Genomic DNA, 15,492 nt, shown 5'->3' with positions numbered 1-15,492 from the left:
TTAACATTGGATGCTACTATACAGGACAAAGAAAAAAGACAAATACTGTTAAATGTATGAATATTGTACAAGGGAAAAAAAATCCATGAACAAATTTTATTACAGCCAGTCACTGAGAAATTATGTACAACCGATTTATCTGAAAACTGAAAAAAATACATCATGCCATGTATATTACAAGCTCAGGACTGTTTAAGAATACCAACATTTGCAGTCCACATTAGTTGTGCACATGAAAAAAAAAACTTCATTTCAAACTGGTGTGCAAAGTGCTACTACCAGGTTTAAATTATTTCATTGAGTGTGTGACATCATACCATGATTTTTACTTTTACCACCACCAAAAATAAGTCTTCTTTTATTAATTAAATGTAAACAAGAAAGAAGCATACTTTACATTTCATTAAATGTCTACGCATTAAGTTTTCTGAATGTGAAAGGCATTGAACTTCATCTTTGAAGTTCTAAACGTGAGTCTATGCTGTGGAGGGCTAAGAACAGCTAGTGCTCACTATTGGGAACTATCAAATGCCTAATGGGCTTTAAATGGGAATTCACAGCTCACACTAATCTGATGAACAGAGTTAAGATTTCACAATCATCTCAGCATGATTGGTGCTCATTTTGATTGCGAAAATATAATAAAAATAAAAAAAATGGCAAAAAAGCAAAAGTAAGGAAACCTTTCTTCAAGTGGTCAGATCATTCTAGACAATATTGATTCTACATTCTAAATACAACAAAAATACTCTGAATTCATTTTTTTACAGAATCTGTACAATAGGTTTTTTTTTATTTTTTTTATTTTTTTTACAATACATATACTCTCAAAATGATATCTTGACATTCTTCTTAAATACTTTTTTTAAACTTTATTTTTTTCATTTTGTTGAAAACAAACAAAAGGTCACCCAGCCAGCTATGATAAAGTTACGGTAGCATTTGGTCGAGTATTTCAAAATGTTCATTTATAGACGAATATTTACACTTGTATAAAGTAACATGTTCTGACCAATCGGAAGGCTTTCCCAGCAGCTCAACTCTCTGCTTTTCTACATCTTTAAAAAATAGCTTCGATCAATAATAAATACAAAAGCTGTCTCTTATTTTACAGAAATCAAAACAAAGGAAAAAAATAAACTGACTCATGGAATCAAGTATTTAAACTGTATCTTTCGGTTTTAGTGCAAGTTAATAATTCCCTTAGCTTTACCCCTAAGGAAGTCTTCTCAGTACATTCCTTGTTCAGTGGTGTCTACATTTCTGTAACTATTTGTGTATATATTTGTGTGTGTATATATTTATATGTATATATTTTACCCAGAGGACCTGCCTCTTTTTATCTAAATAAGGCCGTGGCCAGCACTTTCAAGCCTAAGCCAACCTGAAAATCCTGTTTACCACTCGCTCGCCATCTGCCGAAGCGCATCGTCTCATCTCTCATGCAGGAAAAATACATTTTTCATTTACATTGTCTTTGCAATTCAGAGTTACCAGTGTGCCGCTTATTTTTTCTTTTAGGTGAAGGTGCTCAATCATACTACATCAACTCTTTCTGTCACTGAGTCAAAACAGTCCCCAGGAGTCGTTTCATTTTAAACACCAGGCCGATATGCTTTTAAAAGCACCTACAGTTCTGCGGCCTACATCATGCACTGACAATGTTTTTTTGTTTTTTTTTGTCTGTAATTTTATAAATTATATATATATATAAATCAGAATTGAAGTAATTTCCTGGGCCTAAAAAAAATAAATAAAAAGGAATGTGTATGTTCAATTGTCAATCGTTTCACTGATATCTATCAATTCATCCATTTCCTGCAGTTTACTGCACCACAGTGACATGGGATTTTATGCTGATCGTCCTCCAGATCAAACTTGTAGTCATAACACAACTGAAAAAGAAAAGAGAAAAAAAGTGACCACATTATTCAATTTCAACGGGCCGCATTTCATAGATGTGACTGGCAGGATCAACTAGCTTTACCTCTTCGCCTCTCTGGATTCTGCGGTTGGAGCTGATGATGATCTTGTGACCTCTTTCAAAGCTTACAGCTTCAGCAAAGCAGTTGGGTGCACAGGAGTGGTTGATATACCTGGTGAAAAAATAAAAATAAATTAGAAATAAACTGACTAGTAGACCCAGAATAAGCAAGTGAGGCCAAAACATAGTACAAGAATGCATGTGAAAGCAAATGTTGTTAGCTATGGAAGATGATTCTGTTGTGTTAGAAATCAATTAATCGCATAATCCTAGTATGCAGTTGATATTAAAAGCTACAGCATCTATATGAGCACTTACACACACACACAAGGCCTTGGCCAAGCATGTGTGTTTGTGTACTTGTGTGTAGTTTGTTTGTGTCCCTAGTGTCTAAAGCTACCACTGCTGGCATTTAAAAACTAACAATAAAAAAAAGTTTATTTTCCACCTTGCAGGTCCTCCTGAAATAGTCGCATCAATTACATGCTCACTATCAATGCGAAACATGTAGACTCCACGATTCTGAAAAATAAAAAATAAAAAATTAATAAAAACACATGGACAGAAGTCGCACTTGTGACTTGACTTAATATTATTTTAGATTGAGTTTTATTATAATGCATACCTGTGCCTCGTACATCTTCTCTCTTCTGTTTGCCACCTCATTGCGAATGATGGTACCAATGTATTCAATAACCATGGTATACTTCTCAATATCCCTAGCAGCGTACAGCCCTAAACCCTGAATTAAAATAATGCAAATTTCAAATTACTACAGGTTTGGGCCAAGACATAAAAAGAGTGTTTATAACTTATTGAGCTATATTGAGTTCATTAAGCTAACTTATTTGTATTATTATATTACTGCTTACTGTATTCAAATGTAACAGTAGGCATTACACAATCAACATTTTAAATGGTAGAATGCTATGGCATTGTACCATATCCACTTCATGTAGCATGTAAAATGTTAAATAATGCGGAAAAAATAATTAATTTAAAAAAATCAATGTTAACTATTCTTCATACTGAAAATACAAGGATGAGTTAAGTGCACTGTATTGTGGGAAATAGCATCTGGCATAGTGTACTTGTGTATATAAAACATTTTGTCAAATGTACAAGGTCAATCTGGGTGTGTGTGTGTTGTATGAGTGGTTATGTTTTTATTCATGCTATTGCCAACAGTGTCTTTTAAGCTACTAAATCCCATGATCATTATTTTCTCTAATATTCTAAGCCATTCTGATCTTTCTACCTGTATGCGTGAACGAGCCAGGTAGACGTTGGACTTCCACTCAGCCTTCATTCGGCGGTACTGAGAGGACTTGGAATGGACAAACTGCTTGCTGTATGGGGCAACACCCATCTCAGCCGGGATCCCAGCGCTCTGCAGGGTCTTATAGAAGCTGGTGAGGGTATGAGGCCTGAATCAGAAACATAAGCATATGAGTCTCATTTAAAAACAAACAAACGGGACTGGCTTATATTTGGTCCTGTTCAGAACACTTTTCGCTGTAATTTTAAAAAAAAAACTGTGAAGACATTTATGCCGTTTACTTCCATTAATGAAAATTCCAATATTGGTGTTGCATGATACAGTTGCAGATTCTGCTGAAGTAGACCGAATGTACTAATAGAAACTCTCCAATTGTATACTAGTTTTATATAGGGTTTTATATATACCGGTGCCAAATCAATAACTTTAAAAGGGCATCGGTACCTAAAACGATACTTTAAAAAAAAAATTAGGATGGATTGGCCTGTTTCATTCATACTGGACGCCAGAGGGCGCCCTCCCACAGAAACTCCACATGTTCATCTCAGAAGGAATAGAACTTAGGAAATCAATAGGTTACTTGCGTAACCCCGGTTCTCTTATAGCATTAAGTGAAGTGTCTCAGTATGGGATACGCCCCTTCCGCGTATTCCTCAGAAGCCCAATTCCATTACGCCAGCCCCAATTAGCTGGCAGACATGACGTTGCGTCAGGGAGTGGCTCCCTCCTCTCGGTATAAAAGAAGCGACGCAACGTCATTACGACATTCAAAACAAGCACACCTCTTCCTCGCTTCACACAGCAAGGAGGGTGAACTGGCGAGACACCTCACTTAATGCTATCAGAGAACCGGGGTTACGCAAGTAACCTATTGTTCTCTTTCAAGCATACGTTTCGGTGTCTCACTATGGGATATCCTAACTCCCGTATTGCCAGATAGCCTGTCTCGAAGTCTCCTGCCAACCAAATAACTATTACTGGGCTGATTAACACTTAAGATCCAACGCTCAAAACAGCATGTGCAAACGTTTGAGCTGTAACATCCAGTTTATAGAACCTCGCATATGTGTGCGGTGAGGACCAACTTGCCGCATCACAAATATCTTGTAACGTAACTCCTTTAAAGAGGGCCCATATCGTTGACATTCCACTTGTTGAATGTTTAATTTTAATCCCAGTTTTTGTAGATGTTCCAGGAGCACGGCTGTGTGATCTCTTGCTTTGTGCTCTGATTGACCTGTCACCAGCCAGTCGTCTATGTAAGTAGCGGGACGAATGCCTTTCTCCCTGAGCGGAGCAAGGGCCGCTTCTGTACATTTCACGAATATCCTCGGACTGAGAGATAAGCCGAAGGGAAGGACTAGATACTCGTATGCCACGCTGAGGAATGCAAACCTCTGAAATTTCCTGTGGGGTGGATATATTTTTATATGAAAATATGCATCCTTCAGGTCAATTGACGTAAACCAATCGCCTGGGCGCACCAGTTTCAGAAGTGTAGAATGAGTGATCATTCTGAACATGTACATTCTTAGGTATTTGTTCAGTGCACGAAGATCTAATATAAGGCGGAGAGCTTGATTCCCTTTTTTTGGGACTAGGAAATATCTCGAGTAAAACCCACTGTGACTTTCGTCGGGTGGAACCACTCGTATTGCCTTTTTGTTCAACAGGGAGGTAATTTCATCCTGAAGAACATGTATCAATGCTACCCGCACCTGGGAATAAATTATTCCCTTGAACTGCGGGGGAGAAGTGGCAAACTGCAGTTTGTAACCGTACTGTACTGTTCTCAGCACCCAACGGGACTGTGTGTACTCGTGTGGCCGAGTCGAAACATTGTGTGGTGTTACATTGTGTTCTGATAAAGTGTTTTGCAACATTTTTTGGGGCATTATATTTTGCAACATCTATGGGGGAAACAGTGAAAACTATTGAACTCTGAGCATGTAAAGTGCTTGTGACAAGTGGGTGGGTGTACACCACTGCACCGTCTCTCGTTCTCTTCACTGCTCTGCATCCCTTGGACCAGCTCGGCTCTGGTTTCCCCACAGAACATCTGTAAACATCTGAACTTGTTTTCTGCTGAACGCTGAACAACTGAGGGTCGGGGACTAGCGAACGGGGGGGGTTGTGAGCCCTCTGCCCCCTTCCCTCAGGAAGACCCCCTGCAAATGGCCTTCTTCCTCCTCATCACCTGGGTAGGGCGAGGGGCCGGCTGGTCCGTCTGAGCAGCCGCGGGCGGATAATTTTTCCTGGGCCAGGCGGGTTTCTGCTCTGGTAATCCACTCTGAACTGCCGAGGAGGTGGCGGGGGCGCAGTCTGCATCTTTCTTGGCATGCAGAGCTGCAAGGCCTCGTCATCCCTTTTCTTCTCTTGCATCTCTTCTGCATCCATGTCAGCGCTGAACCAAAAATGCCCTCTGCGACGACCGGTGCATCTAAGGTGGCTTCCTTTTCTCTGTCAGAGAGATTCGCCAAATTAAGCCAGCGTCCTCTCTCCTGAATGACCATTGTGGCCATGGCCTTGCCCGCTGCCTGAACGGCACATCTCTGAAGACGGAGCGAGAGATCTGTGACAACACAGTTTTCTTCCCACTGTGTCTGACTTGGCGTGTCAGACACCTCGTCTTGTAGCTCCACCTGATATGCCGTGAGCAGAGAGATGGCGTTCATGGCCCGGACTGTGAGATCAACTGCTTTGTAAGCGCGCTCCGTCATGCTTGACTGGAAGCGGTCCACTTTTGATGGCAATGTTGGATTCGCAGCCCCCGTATGCTTTGGATGCAGGTGCGCTGCGACTAAAGGCTCAATGGGGGGCATACGAAGAAGGCCTTTCTTCTCCATACCCTCCACGTCGAGCGCAGACCCCCCTTGCACGGGCATTTTACTAGTAAACGGGTTGTCCTTCCAGGTGACAGAAACCTCTTCCAGAAGCTCTGGAAAGATTGGAAGGAGTTGTCTCGCTGCCCGTTTAGCTCTCGGCAGCCTTTTCCCCTCATAACGCGAGGGGTTGTGCCGGTTGTGCAGGGGGGAGAAAAGGGGAATCCTCGAAATCCTCCTCCTCTTCAGAGAGAAGGAAATCCGGTTGCCCCTCTTCCTCAAATTCATATGCGCCCTCCTCTTCCTCGTCCGTGCTGTGGACACCAGCCACAGGGTCGCATACATCCAGTTGTTCACCCCACAATAAAGTTGCGGTGGTGGGCAGCTCCACAGGAATAGGTACCTTAGGGGTGGGAACCGGAGCGGGACTAGCCGACATGAGGGGATCATGGCCAGACAAGCTAGCTTGGCGTGCTAACCTGCGACGGAGGCTCTTCATTGTGAACCGCGCGCAGTGCTCACAGGAACCGGGACTATCGACCGCCATTTGAGCATGTTTCAGCCCAAGACATGCAGAGAAGACCTGGTGTGTGTCTTTGCATGAGATCTTGTTCCCGCATGAGCAAAGCCGCGTATCTCCCTCGCTTGCTACGGTAGTCTGCATTGCTGCAGCCATAGTCGCGGTACTGAATGATCCTGACAATGAGCTGGAATGCCGATTGAGGGGTAGGCGAAAGCGGCGTGGTGGCCAACAGATCGTCTATATGCACAGTACCAGAATGATTAGCCAGCAACCAGCGTGGAGACTAGTTGATAGCTAGCAGAGTTGGGTAGGCTTCTGGTGTGAAGCAAGAAGAGGTTTTTGAATGTCGTAATGACATTGCGTCGCTCCTTTTATACCGAGAGGAGGGAGCCACTCCCTGACGCAACGTCATGTCTGCCAGCCAATTGGGGCTGGCGTAATGGAATTGGGCTTCTGAGGAATACGCGGAAGGGGCGTATCCCATAGTGAGACTAGAGCTGAAACAACTAATCAATTTAATCGATTAAAATCGATTATTAAAATAGTTGTCAACTAATTTAGTCATCGATTAGTTGCTAAATAACTTTTATTTGCCATAAGCGGCTCATTTCGTGCATATTTCAAATCTGCGGTGACCAAAGTGTGGCAGTAATGAGCCACCGGAGGTTTTACTCAGCCAGTACAGCAGGAGAAGTAGCGAATAGCCAATAGCTGGCCTCGTTTTATGTCACGTGCTTCCCGAACAGCGTCTCTGCAGCATTCAGCTGGATGTGGGAGTATTTTACTTTAAGCATTCAAAAAAGAAGATTAACCTGTAAACTCTGCTCTACTGAACTGTTTAAGGGGCCGTTCACGTATCGCGTCTTTTGCGCGCTCAAGTTCGTTATTTCCAATGTAGGTATGCGCGCTCATAATGGAAGCGACGCGCCCGTTTTTCCAGGCACGTCCGCACCGCATCGAGTTAAAAACATTTCAACTTTTCAGAGAGCCGCAAGCGTACCGCGGGTGCGATTTTTAGAGCTGCAAATCCATTTATCCTTTGCTGAAATTTCTGCGTTTTCAAGGAGAGAGCACGTCATGGTTGCTTAGCAAAGGCAGACGCCTCAGGGGCGCAAGAGCCCGATCGCTTTGGAAAGAAGGAGAAAGCGGTGCGCCTAGCGTTTTCCACGCGTTTCCCCTTTTCCCCTTTTTTAAGCGCGATTATGTGAACGGCCCCTAAGACTTTTATTTGTGCAGATTCTCCAGTACAATGTTGTTTGCAAATGTTTAGTCTTAAAAGCTAATAACTTTGCTCTTTAACAGTTAACATTTAAAGATTTACAAACATGTTCTGTGATCAGTTTATAGTTTACCAGTTAATAATTCAGTCTTGCAGCCTAATTATGACTGAATGAGAGAGGTAAATGTTTAAAGATATTTGAAATGCATTTTTTTTCTAAGTATTCACTGCTCTTTTTCACACAGCAGTTTTTTTGTGTGTCCAATTTTTTTTTTCTTATGGATTTTACTTTAAAATGTGAGTTCCATTCAGGTTTCATGCCATTGGCACTTTTTTCGAAGGATTGTTTACAATTTCACAGCAAAAGCTATAAAGCTGTTTCCGAGTAAATAATAAAATGCAATGTACTGCAATTTATTTCTGTTTTATCCTTCTTCTTCATGAAAATATGTTCTGAAAGATTCCTTAATAAGCTTTGTTCGGGATGTTAAACTACTTTAGGAGCTCTAAGGACTGCCATGGTGAAAACATTATTTGAAATCTCCTTGTGAAATTTGCTATGGGTCAGTGTTTTGATTGCAGAAGAGTTCGACAAAGTATTACTAGCACATAATAAAACAAAACTCCAGGTATATTGTTGATGAGGATATGACAATGCAAAATGGTTAAAATCTCTTAAAAATCTATGCTGAATGATAAAGACCCTTTATTAATAATTTACTTGGGGGGGAAAATGGGCAAAACTAAAATATAAGGACATAAACCGATTAATCGATTAATCGTAAAAATAATCGACAGATTAATCGATTATCAAAATAATCATTAGTTGCAGCCCTAAGTGAGACACCGAAACGAATGCTTGAAAGAGAACCCTAATATTGACAAAGGCATTCCTATAGCTGTAACGGAGTAAACAGAAGATACAAACGTTTTGAATGATAAAAACATACAATAAACACTGCGACAATGTATAGTTTATCTGTTATTCAAGCCATATTTGGTATTTTCATCATAATTAAGTACATGTATAATCCATTGCTAATCAACATAGCCTTTTTACCATATGCTTTTTACAGTATAGAACATTTTCTGCCTCATTTTGTGTCAAGAAGCCACATCAGATCACAGAAGGAAACAGTAGTGGAGTAAAAACATTAATGTTCTCTTTTGTTGGACAACAGGTTTAGAGACTTATCATTGCAAGTCATTGCAAGGGAAGTTTAGCTTTAGGCATTTTAATTTAAGAATGTTTAACTTAGCTAGCTAACGGTATCTACCTGCTGCCATCAGGGCAAATGCAATTGCTGTATTCAAATGCTCCTCGAATGCTCTCATTTCCAGAGTTGTGCTTTTAAGTTGGAATGTGAAAACAACATGGACACTTGCGTTACTGCAAAGATGTATTGGATTTGTATTATTAGAGCTTTTTTACTTGCGCTCGTGAATGTTTTCAGTTGGCAAAATTATTTTTCATGTGCGGTGTCAGTGATCCTTATGTCCATTTCGGAGAAACAGAGAACAAATACTTAAATTGATCGCTCAAGCATTTAAGTGGCACTGAGATGAGGCACGAAATCTGCGTTCTGATTCATATTGGCACGGGGTTTTGGTACCCAACCCTAGTATTATACTCTAATAACAGTCTTTTCTTCAGCTATGATGAATCTACAGTGCCATAATAAAACAAATGAATTTATCTTAGCCATTTTTGAATGTGCAGAGAAAGATTGCAATGAAATAATGCAAAGACGTTAAACAAACAAGATGTATACACAAACAAGCAACATGAACAATGTAGTCTGATTTCACAAACAAATTACTCACTTCTTTTTGATAAATCGTTTTTTGGTAATCCATTAGTTTGAATCACTGAAACAGCTGTTCTTGACTTCCACTGAATTGCATTACTTTTTGTCCATGTCCAACTCTAAATGAACCAATTCTCATCATTTAGTCTCCGTTGTTTCATATGAAAATAGATGCTTAATGATTGATTGAGGGCCATATTAACTCACAGCAAACCAAGCTCACAGGCTAAACTGGGACATGAATGGATGTTCACTCACAGACCACAGGGAAAGCAGGAAATCCGATACAAACATGGACGGGAAATAAAGTTTAAATTATACAGAATACCTTAACACGAACCTCTTGACATGTGTGCAAGCTTTTGGTTCAGAGCGGGCACATCCAGAAGGGTTAATGGCCAAGGGCAGCTGCATCAGTGGGTTACAGCCATAACGGAACGTGTACTGCTCACATGCTTCAACTCCAGGAAGCTAAAAACAAAGATTACAATACGATTACTAAGAAAGGAATGTTTACAAAGAAGATCTCATTTATTAATAATTAAAACGCAAATGGAATTTTATGGCATCCAAAATACAAACAAAAAAACAAAAGGATCTGTTCCGTTACCCAGACCTATGGACTTGGCCACTCGAAAGCACATGTACTGGACATAAATGGAATGTCAAAGCTCAGTGACCTTAATGCACACTTAATTACTAAACATGATTTACAAAATATAATACTGCTGATACAGTATCATATTTTATTATTTTATATCAACTTTGCAGCTGATTTTTTAAAGTACCACAATGAATTGTTATGTCTGTTACTTAGGTACTACTGAACAGATATTAAGAAGTTTTTAAAACTTCAGTTGTAAAGTGCAAAGTATTGAATATCAAAATATGTGAATAAAGCTCTAAAAACTTTGGGAATTCAGAAGTTCTATGTACACTTGCAGGTTTAATGCACACTTGAAAACTTAATACAGGAGATACATCATTTAAGTAGAAAAGCTGTCATTTGCAAAGACTACTGGGTACTGGAACAGATACAGAAGTTGAGATGTAAGCTTGCATTCAACAATGAGAATTTAAAAGATGGGTGGTCCAATTTGTGCTTTTAGAAATCTAATTTGCCGTTTCCTCTCAAAATCAAATTTCTGTCTTCTTCCCACACCCACAAAATACATCTAAAACATTTCTGTCTGTCAAGTGCTGAATCAGGGCTGCATTTCCCTAAAGTATGGCAAGCCTAAGTTGATCGTAGCTCCATTGGTTTCAATGGGCCTACATTGTACTTAAGCTCACAATGTTTTTGGGAAACGCAGCTCTGAGCATTCGTTAATCAATAACTGCTTAAAAGCATTATGACTATCACTTACAGATTCTACAATCCTGGTAACAGCAGATACAGTTAGTCCAAACAGATCCTCTCCCTTCAGGTAAACTGGGAAGAGCTTTAGAGATCCCGTCTCATTCCTTCTCTCAGCCACGGGCTCCAGAACTTTATCCCACACACCTGTACCACAACATGAGGAAATTCTTATAAAGTTGCCTCCCAGAAAACAACTGGAGAATTCAAAACAATAGTGTTTTCTCAGACAATGACTTCTTTATCACTACAAGAACTGATGTACAAACCCTTTTTGTAAGAAGAATCAGATAATATTGTTAATGTGATAGCAAAATTAACTACAACACCCTGAAATAGAAGGTGTGGAAAAATCTCATTTCTATTCGTATGCATTGTTGTTTATTCAGGTTCACTACTGTTTATACACTTGTTGCTAGATCTTTACAATATATCTCTTGAGAAAAAAAAACAACTAAAAAAAACATACAGTACTGGTTAACAGTGTAAATGCCGTTAAGTGCAACTGCTTACTTTTTGGCGAAGATCCAGTAAGAACCAAGTCATCATAACCCTGCTCCACTACACGGATGATAAACTCAGGTTCGCCTTCTTTCTCATCAATGGAACACACATAGTGGCAACGCCGGGTGCCATGACGCATGCTCCAGTAGATTCGGCTGGCCTCATAGCCTACAGGAAAAATGGCAGACATCGAGTGGAAGGCCTGCATCTGCTGAGGCAGCAGCTGACCGACAGCATGGAACACCAAGCTGCCTACACGGAAGGTGTGCTCCCGCTCACCCCTCTGGATGATGCTGGCGATCTGACGTGCCTCGTCCCTCTGTACGTAGACCCTGCGGAACACTGAAAAGCAGCGGAGTTCATGCTCGTTCCCTGCCAGCCCACCTCCTATTGTGCCAGTTCCTCTGGGTCTGTGGATGTGGCACAGCATAGTCTTGTCTTTGAAGAACATGCACTGTGCTTTAAGGGCGCATGTGAAATGGTACACATTAGTGCAACGCAATCGGTGGCAGCCACTTGTGGCACCCATTTGCTGACAGTACACACAGCGCACCGATAGGCCTCTCCTCAGGGCCAGCGCTACGTTAATGAGAGCTCCAGCCTGGGTCTCATAGACTTCAGTAGACCACAGGGCGCAGTTAAGGTGAACCCATAAGTCCAGATCAAGGTTTAGCAGACGGGCCGGCCCATCAGTGTGCCCGTCACCTTCTTCGTGGCAGAAGCAGCAGCGGCGCAAGTCTCTCGGCATGGGCTCAGGCCTAAGAGACATCCCCAGTTTTTTCAGTAGTTCATCAACCTCTTCCTCCTCCGGCAGGTGGTAGTTACCCTTAGGCACCATAATTTGAACACTCCACCTTCTCCAGCGTAGAGCCTTAAAGCGCTTTCCTATTAAATACCGAGAGTCATCCCCACCGTTATGTACTGCTCGTTGCCGAGGCTTAAGCTTGACTGTGACCTTTAGTGTATCAGACTTGCTATCTCCTCTGAGTGTCTCAGAAGTATTGGAGGGGAAGGATATTATCGGAGTTAAAGGTGGAGACTGGTAAGGTTGTAGCTGGGCCAAACAGTGCACATCAAGATCTGATATCTTATTACTGTATTGATGAAGCACCTTAGTAGAATTCTGCTTGCCTTCAGAGTCAGATGTTGGAGGCAAGTTTGACTGTAAGAACAAGAGACATCAAAGACAAAAATAAATTTTGAGTCTGCATTCTTTGGGCAATATGACTGTTCTCTTAAAGAAAATGGCACCAGTACCACTTCAGTTACATTAAAAATACTGATGAGACCAAGTCTCAGGAAGTTTACACGTTTTTAAACTTCAGCCGATGCTTTAAAATTAACAGTGATAATATACTTTGCGCATGTTCAATTTAATGATGATGATAATTTGCACTGGTCTCTAAATAAACAATTAAGTATTTACGGTCATTACTAAAGGAGACTTCATGAGTGAGCAGCATCACTTGGCTTTCTAAATACAGCAGCAGATCCCAGACTTTCAGCATGAAAGCACAACACAAGCTGGCTGTTATAGTTTCAGGCAGTCGATGACTATAACCTGATTTGTTGTGGTTTCTACTTACCTTGCCATCTACCAATTTAGTCTGCATGGCTGCTGAATAGAGAACAAAGCAATTATGGCTGCAGAAGGCAAGGGTCCCCTCAGCTCCTCCATGGCCCTGCAGAAAGTACATCTGTAAGATCAGGCTCACCCTAGGCAGAAGCTGTAAAATATGTGGAAACAGGGCATGCCATTTCCTATCTACTGTTGCAAATTATCATTAGATCGAAGTGCCTCACTGGCAAGAGATCAAAGCCTGCATATGTTGTAAAACTTTGTTGATGCCATAAGGAATTAGATTTGCATACTATTAAATGGAAAGGGAGGGGGTAAGGGTGGGAGACATCAAAGGTGTCCCATGATTTAAACGACCTGAAAACTGTTTTTGAACTTGGGTATCTCACGGCCAAAAAGTGCCTTGGTACACACAATCCCTTGGGTAATGTCAGTTAACCCAGTGACTGCAGCAGGGTGGATTTTCACTTCCCATTAGGGACTAGATTAGCATAATTAGAGCACTATTCTGTGCCTCCTTGAGGGACTTTGCAGGGGTTGAACATTTTCAAGTGCTCTGTGGCCCTTAGCTTCAGCCTTCTTCAGTGGTACTTTCAGAGGATGTAGTCTAGACCAACACCAACTGACTGAGCAAACAAGAAGCCCTTAGGTAGTGACATGAGATCTAATGACTCAACAAGACATCCATGAGAAACTAGAATGCATGTGCTATAAAAGACATTCATCTGGGAAGAGTAGTTTGGCAGTCTTAACTTTGTGTTTATACCTGTTTATTTATTAGCAGGTCTTTGGTGGACTTCCGAATGCCATTTCCAAGAACCACCACCCTGCAATTGGAGCACCACTGGGGTTTAGGCCCTGGACTGCTTCCACCCAAATGATAGTCTTGTCTGACCACAATTGAACCTGGAATATATAAACATATCAATCAAACCTCCAAATTATGCAGTTGGAAGAAAACTTAAGTTTAAACGATTTCTGACATTAAAACCATCAACTTATTTCAACCAATCCATAAAACAGTATTTACCACTCACTTAAAGTAAATAAGTAAATAAATCACAATGAATTGCTTTTATAATTAACTTCTGTCTTTAAAACATGAACGTGTATTTGAAATCACCAGAGATAACTTAAGAATTGTAATTTATTTTAAAAGAAGATAACACTTCAACAGCTTTTTGTGACATTAAGTACTAAAACATTAAGTACTTTAAAATGTTAATGGAAAATGCTGCCGAGATATCGGTTTGCATCTAGAAGTCTATTTGTTGATGTGGGTGAAATGTGTGCCTCTTTTGTTTTACATATACTCACCCTCCCTGAATGTCTGGTGTGACAGTGGGGCACCTGGTGGTCTGTGGAACCTCATTCCAGGTTGTTGTTGGAACAGGGCAGAATGAGGTGGTACCTTAAGTCCACTCAACATGTCTATTGAGCTGCGGTGCTCTGGGCCTGGAGAGCATATCACCTCAATGTTCCCGGAGATGGACACACAAAGCATGTTCGACAGTGCTGACACAACTCCTTGAATGTTCTGGGGCATAAGCAGACATATGGTCAGACGTGAGAATCGTGAGATTAAATCATTTTTGCTTTGAACAAGTTATTACTGCTATAGAAAGGATAATATAATTGCAGACACTTACTTGTGCTTCTGCTGGGTTCAGGGTAACTGATACAGATACCAGGTCAGTTTGTGAGCATGTAGAGAGCTGTTCAAATTGCGATGCAAAGAAACTGCTTGATGGCTCTGTCTTGACTTCCCACTGCCTGGCTACAGAACCTACAGTCAAAACAACAAGTTGGACATTCCAATATTAAATTACACTTAACTTTTAAAAACAATATTTTACTGCATTGAATATTTACACAATATTACAAAAGCAGTTGTGCTGTTGTACAAAACATTTGCATGGTTGTGATCCAGGTGATTTAAGCCTGGGACACACCAGGCCATCGGCCAACGTCAGGCCATGGTTGAGTGCCTTTTGGGCTAGATGGTTTTTCATGTGTTCCACTTGTCGGCTCTTGTTGAGCTCACATCAGTGGTATTGTAGTTTGCCCTATTCGACCATGATTGAATCGCGTCGGGCCGTTGGGACCATTGGTGAGAGAGAGAACTCTGTTTGGATGTTTAGTTTAGTGCAAGAGAATTAAAGGGATAGTTCACCCAAAAATTAAAATTCTGTCATTCTATGAGAATCCAACTCTTTAACAGTTTAAATAACTTAACATGCATGAAATAGCATTAAACCCTCCCTTTAAAGACATACCTGTTGTGAGCTTCAAGGTTGTTAATTGATTGTACATATTTTTGTTGAACTCATCTGTTTGCATTGCTTCAAGTTATTTTTGTTTAACAGCAGAATTTGTGGTGAAAATCTACATTACCCATGATCCTGTACAGGATATTC

General features: G+C 40.8%; 1 protein-coding gene across 1 annotated transcript in view; it reads right to left on the bottom strand.

Annotated features, from left to right (window-relative positions):
- Positions 1-1,070: 1,070 nt before the first annotated feature.
- kmt2ca (lysine (K)-specific methyltransferase 2Ca) overlaps positions 1,071-15,492 on the bottom strand; it is a 158,754-nt gene continuing 144,332 nt past the window's right edge. Inside the window, exons 50-61 of the mRNA XM_059524358.1 lie at positions 14,725-14,861; positions 14,393-14,612; positions 13,842-13,981; positions 13,083-13,178; positions 11,506-12,658; positions 11,003-11,139; positions 9,964-10,106; positions 3,243-3,411; positions 2,610-2,726; positions 2,433-2,506; positions 1,988-2,096; positions 1,071-1,895 (exon numbers count right to left, since the gene is read on the bottom strand). Of these exons, the coding sequence (XP_059380341.1) occupies positions 1,803-1,895; positions 1,988-2,096; positions 2,433-2,506; positions 2,610-2,726; positions 3,243-3,411; positions 9,964-10,106; positions 11,003-11,139; positions 11,506-12,658; positions 13,083-13,178; positions 13,842-13,981; positions 14,393-14,612; positions 14,725-14,861 (2,588 nt within the window). The 3' untranslated portion in view covers positions 1,071-1,802. The remainder of the gene's footprint in view (positions 1,896-1,987; positions 2,097-2,432; positions 2,507-2,609; positions 2,727-3,242; positions 3,412-9,963; positions 10,107-11,002; positions 11,140-11,505; positions 12,659-13,082; positions 13,179-13,841; positions 13,982-14,392; positions 14,613-14,724; positions 14,862-15,492) is intronic.

Source organism: Carassius carassius, chromosome 35 (assembly GCF_963082965.1).
Source record: "Carassius carassius chromosome 35, fCarCar2.1, whole genome shotgun sequence".
Lineage (NCBI taxonomy): Eukaryota > Metazoa > Chordata > Actinopteri > Cypriniformes > Cyprinidae > Carassius > Carassius carassius.
The sequence above is the reverse complement of the archived record's forward strand: the minus strand, read 5'-3'. Positions and strand labels throughout refer to the sequence as shown.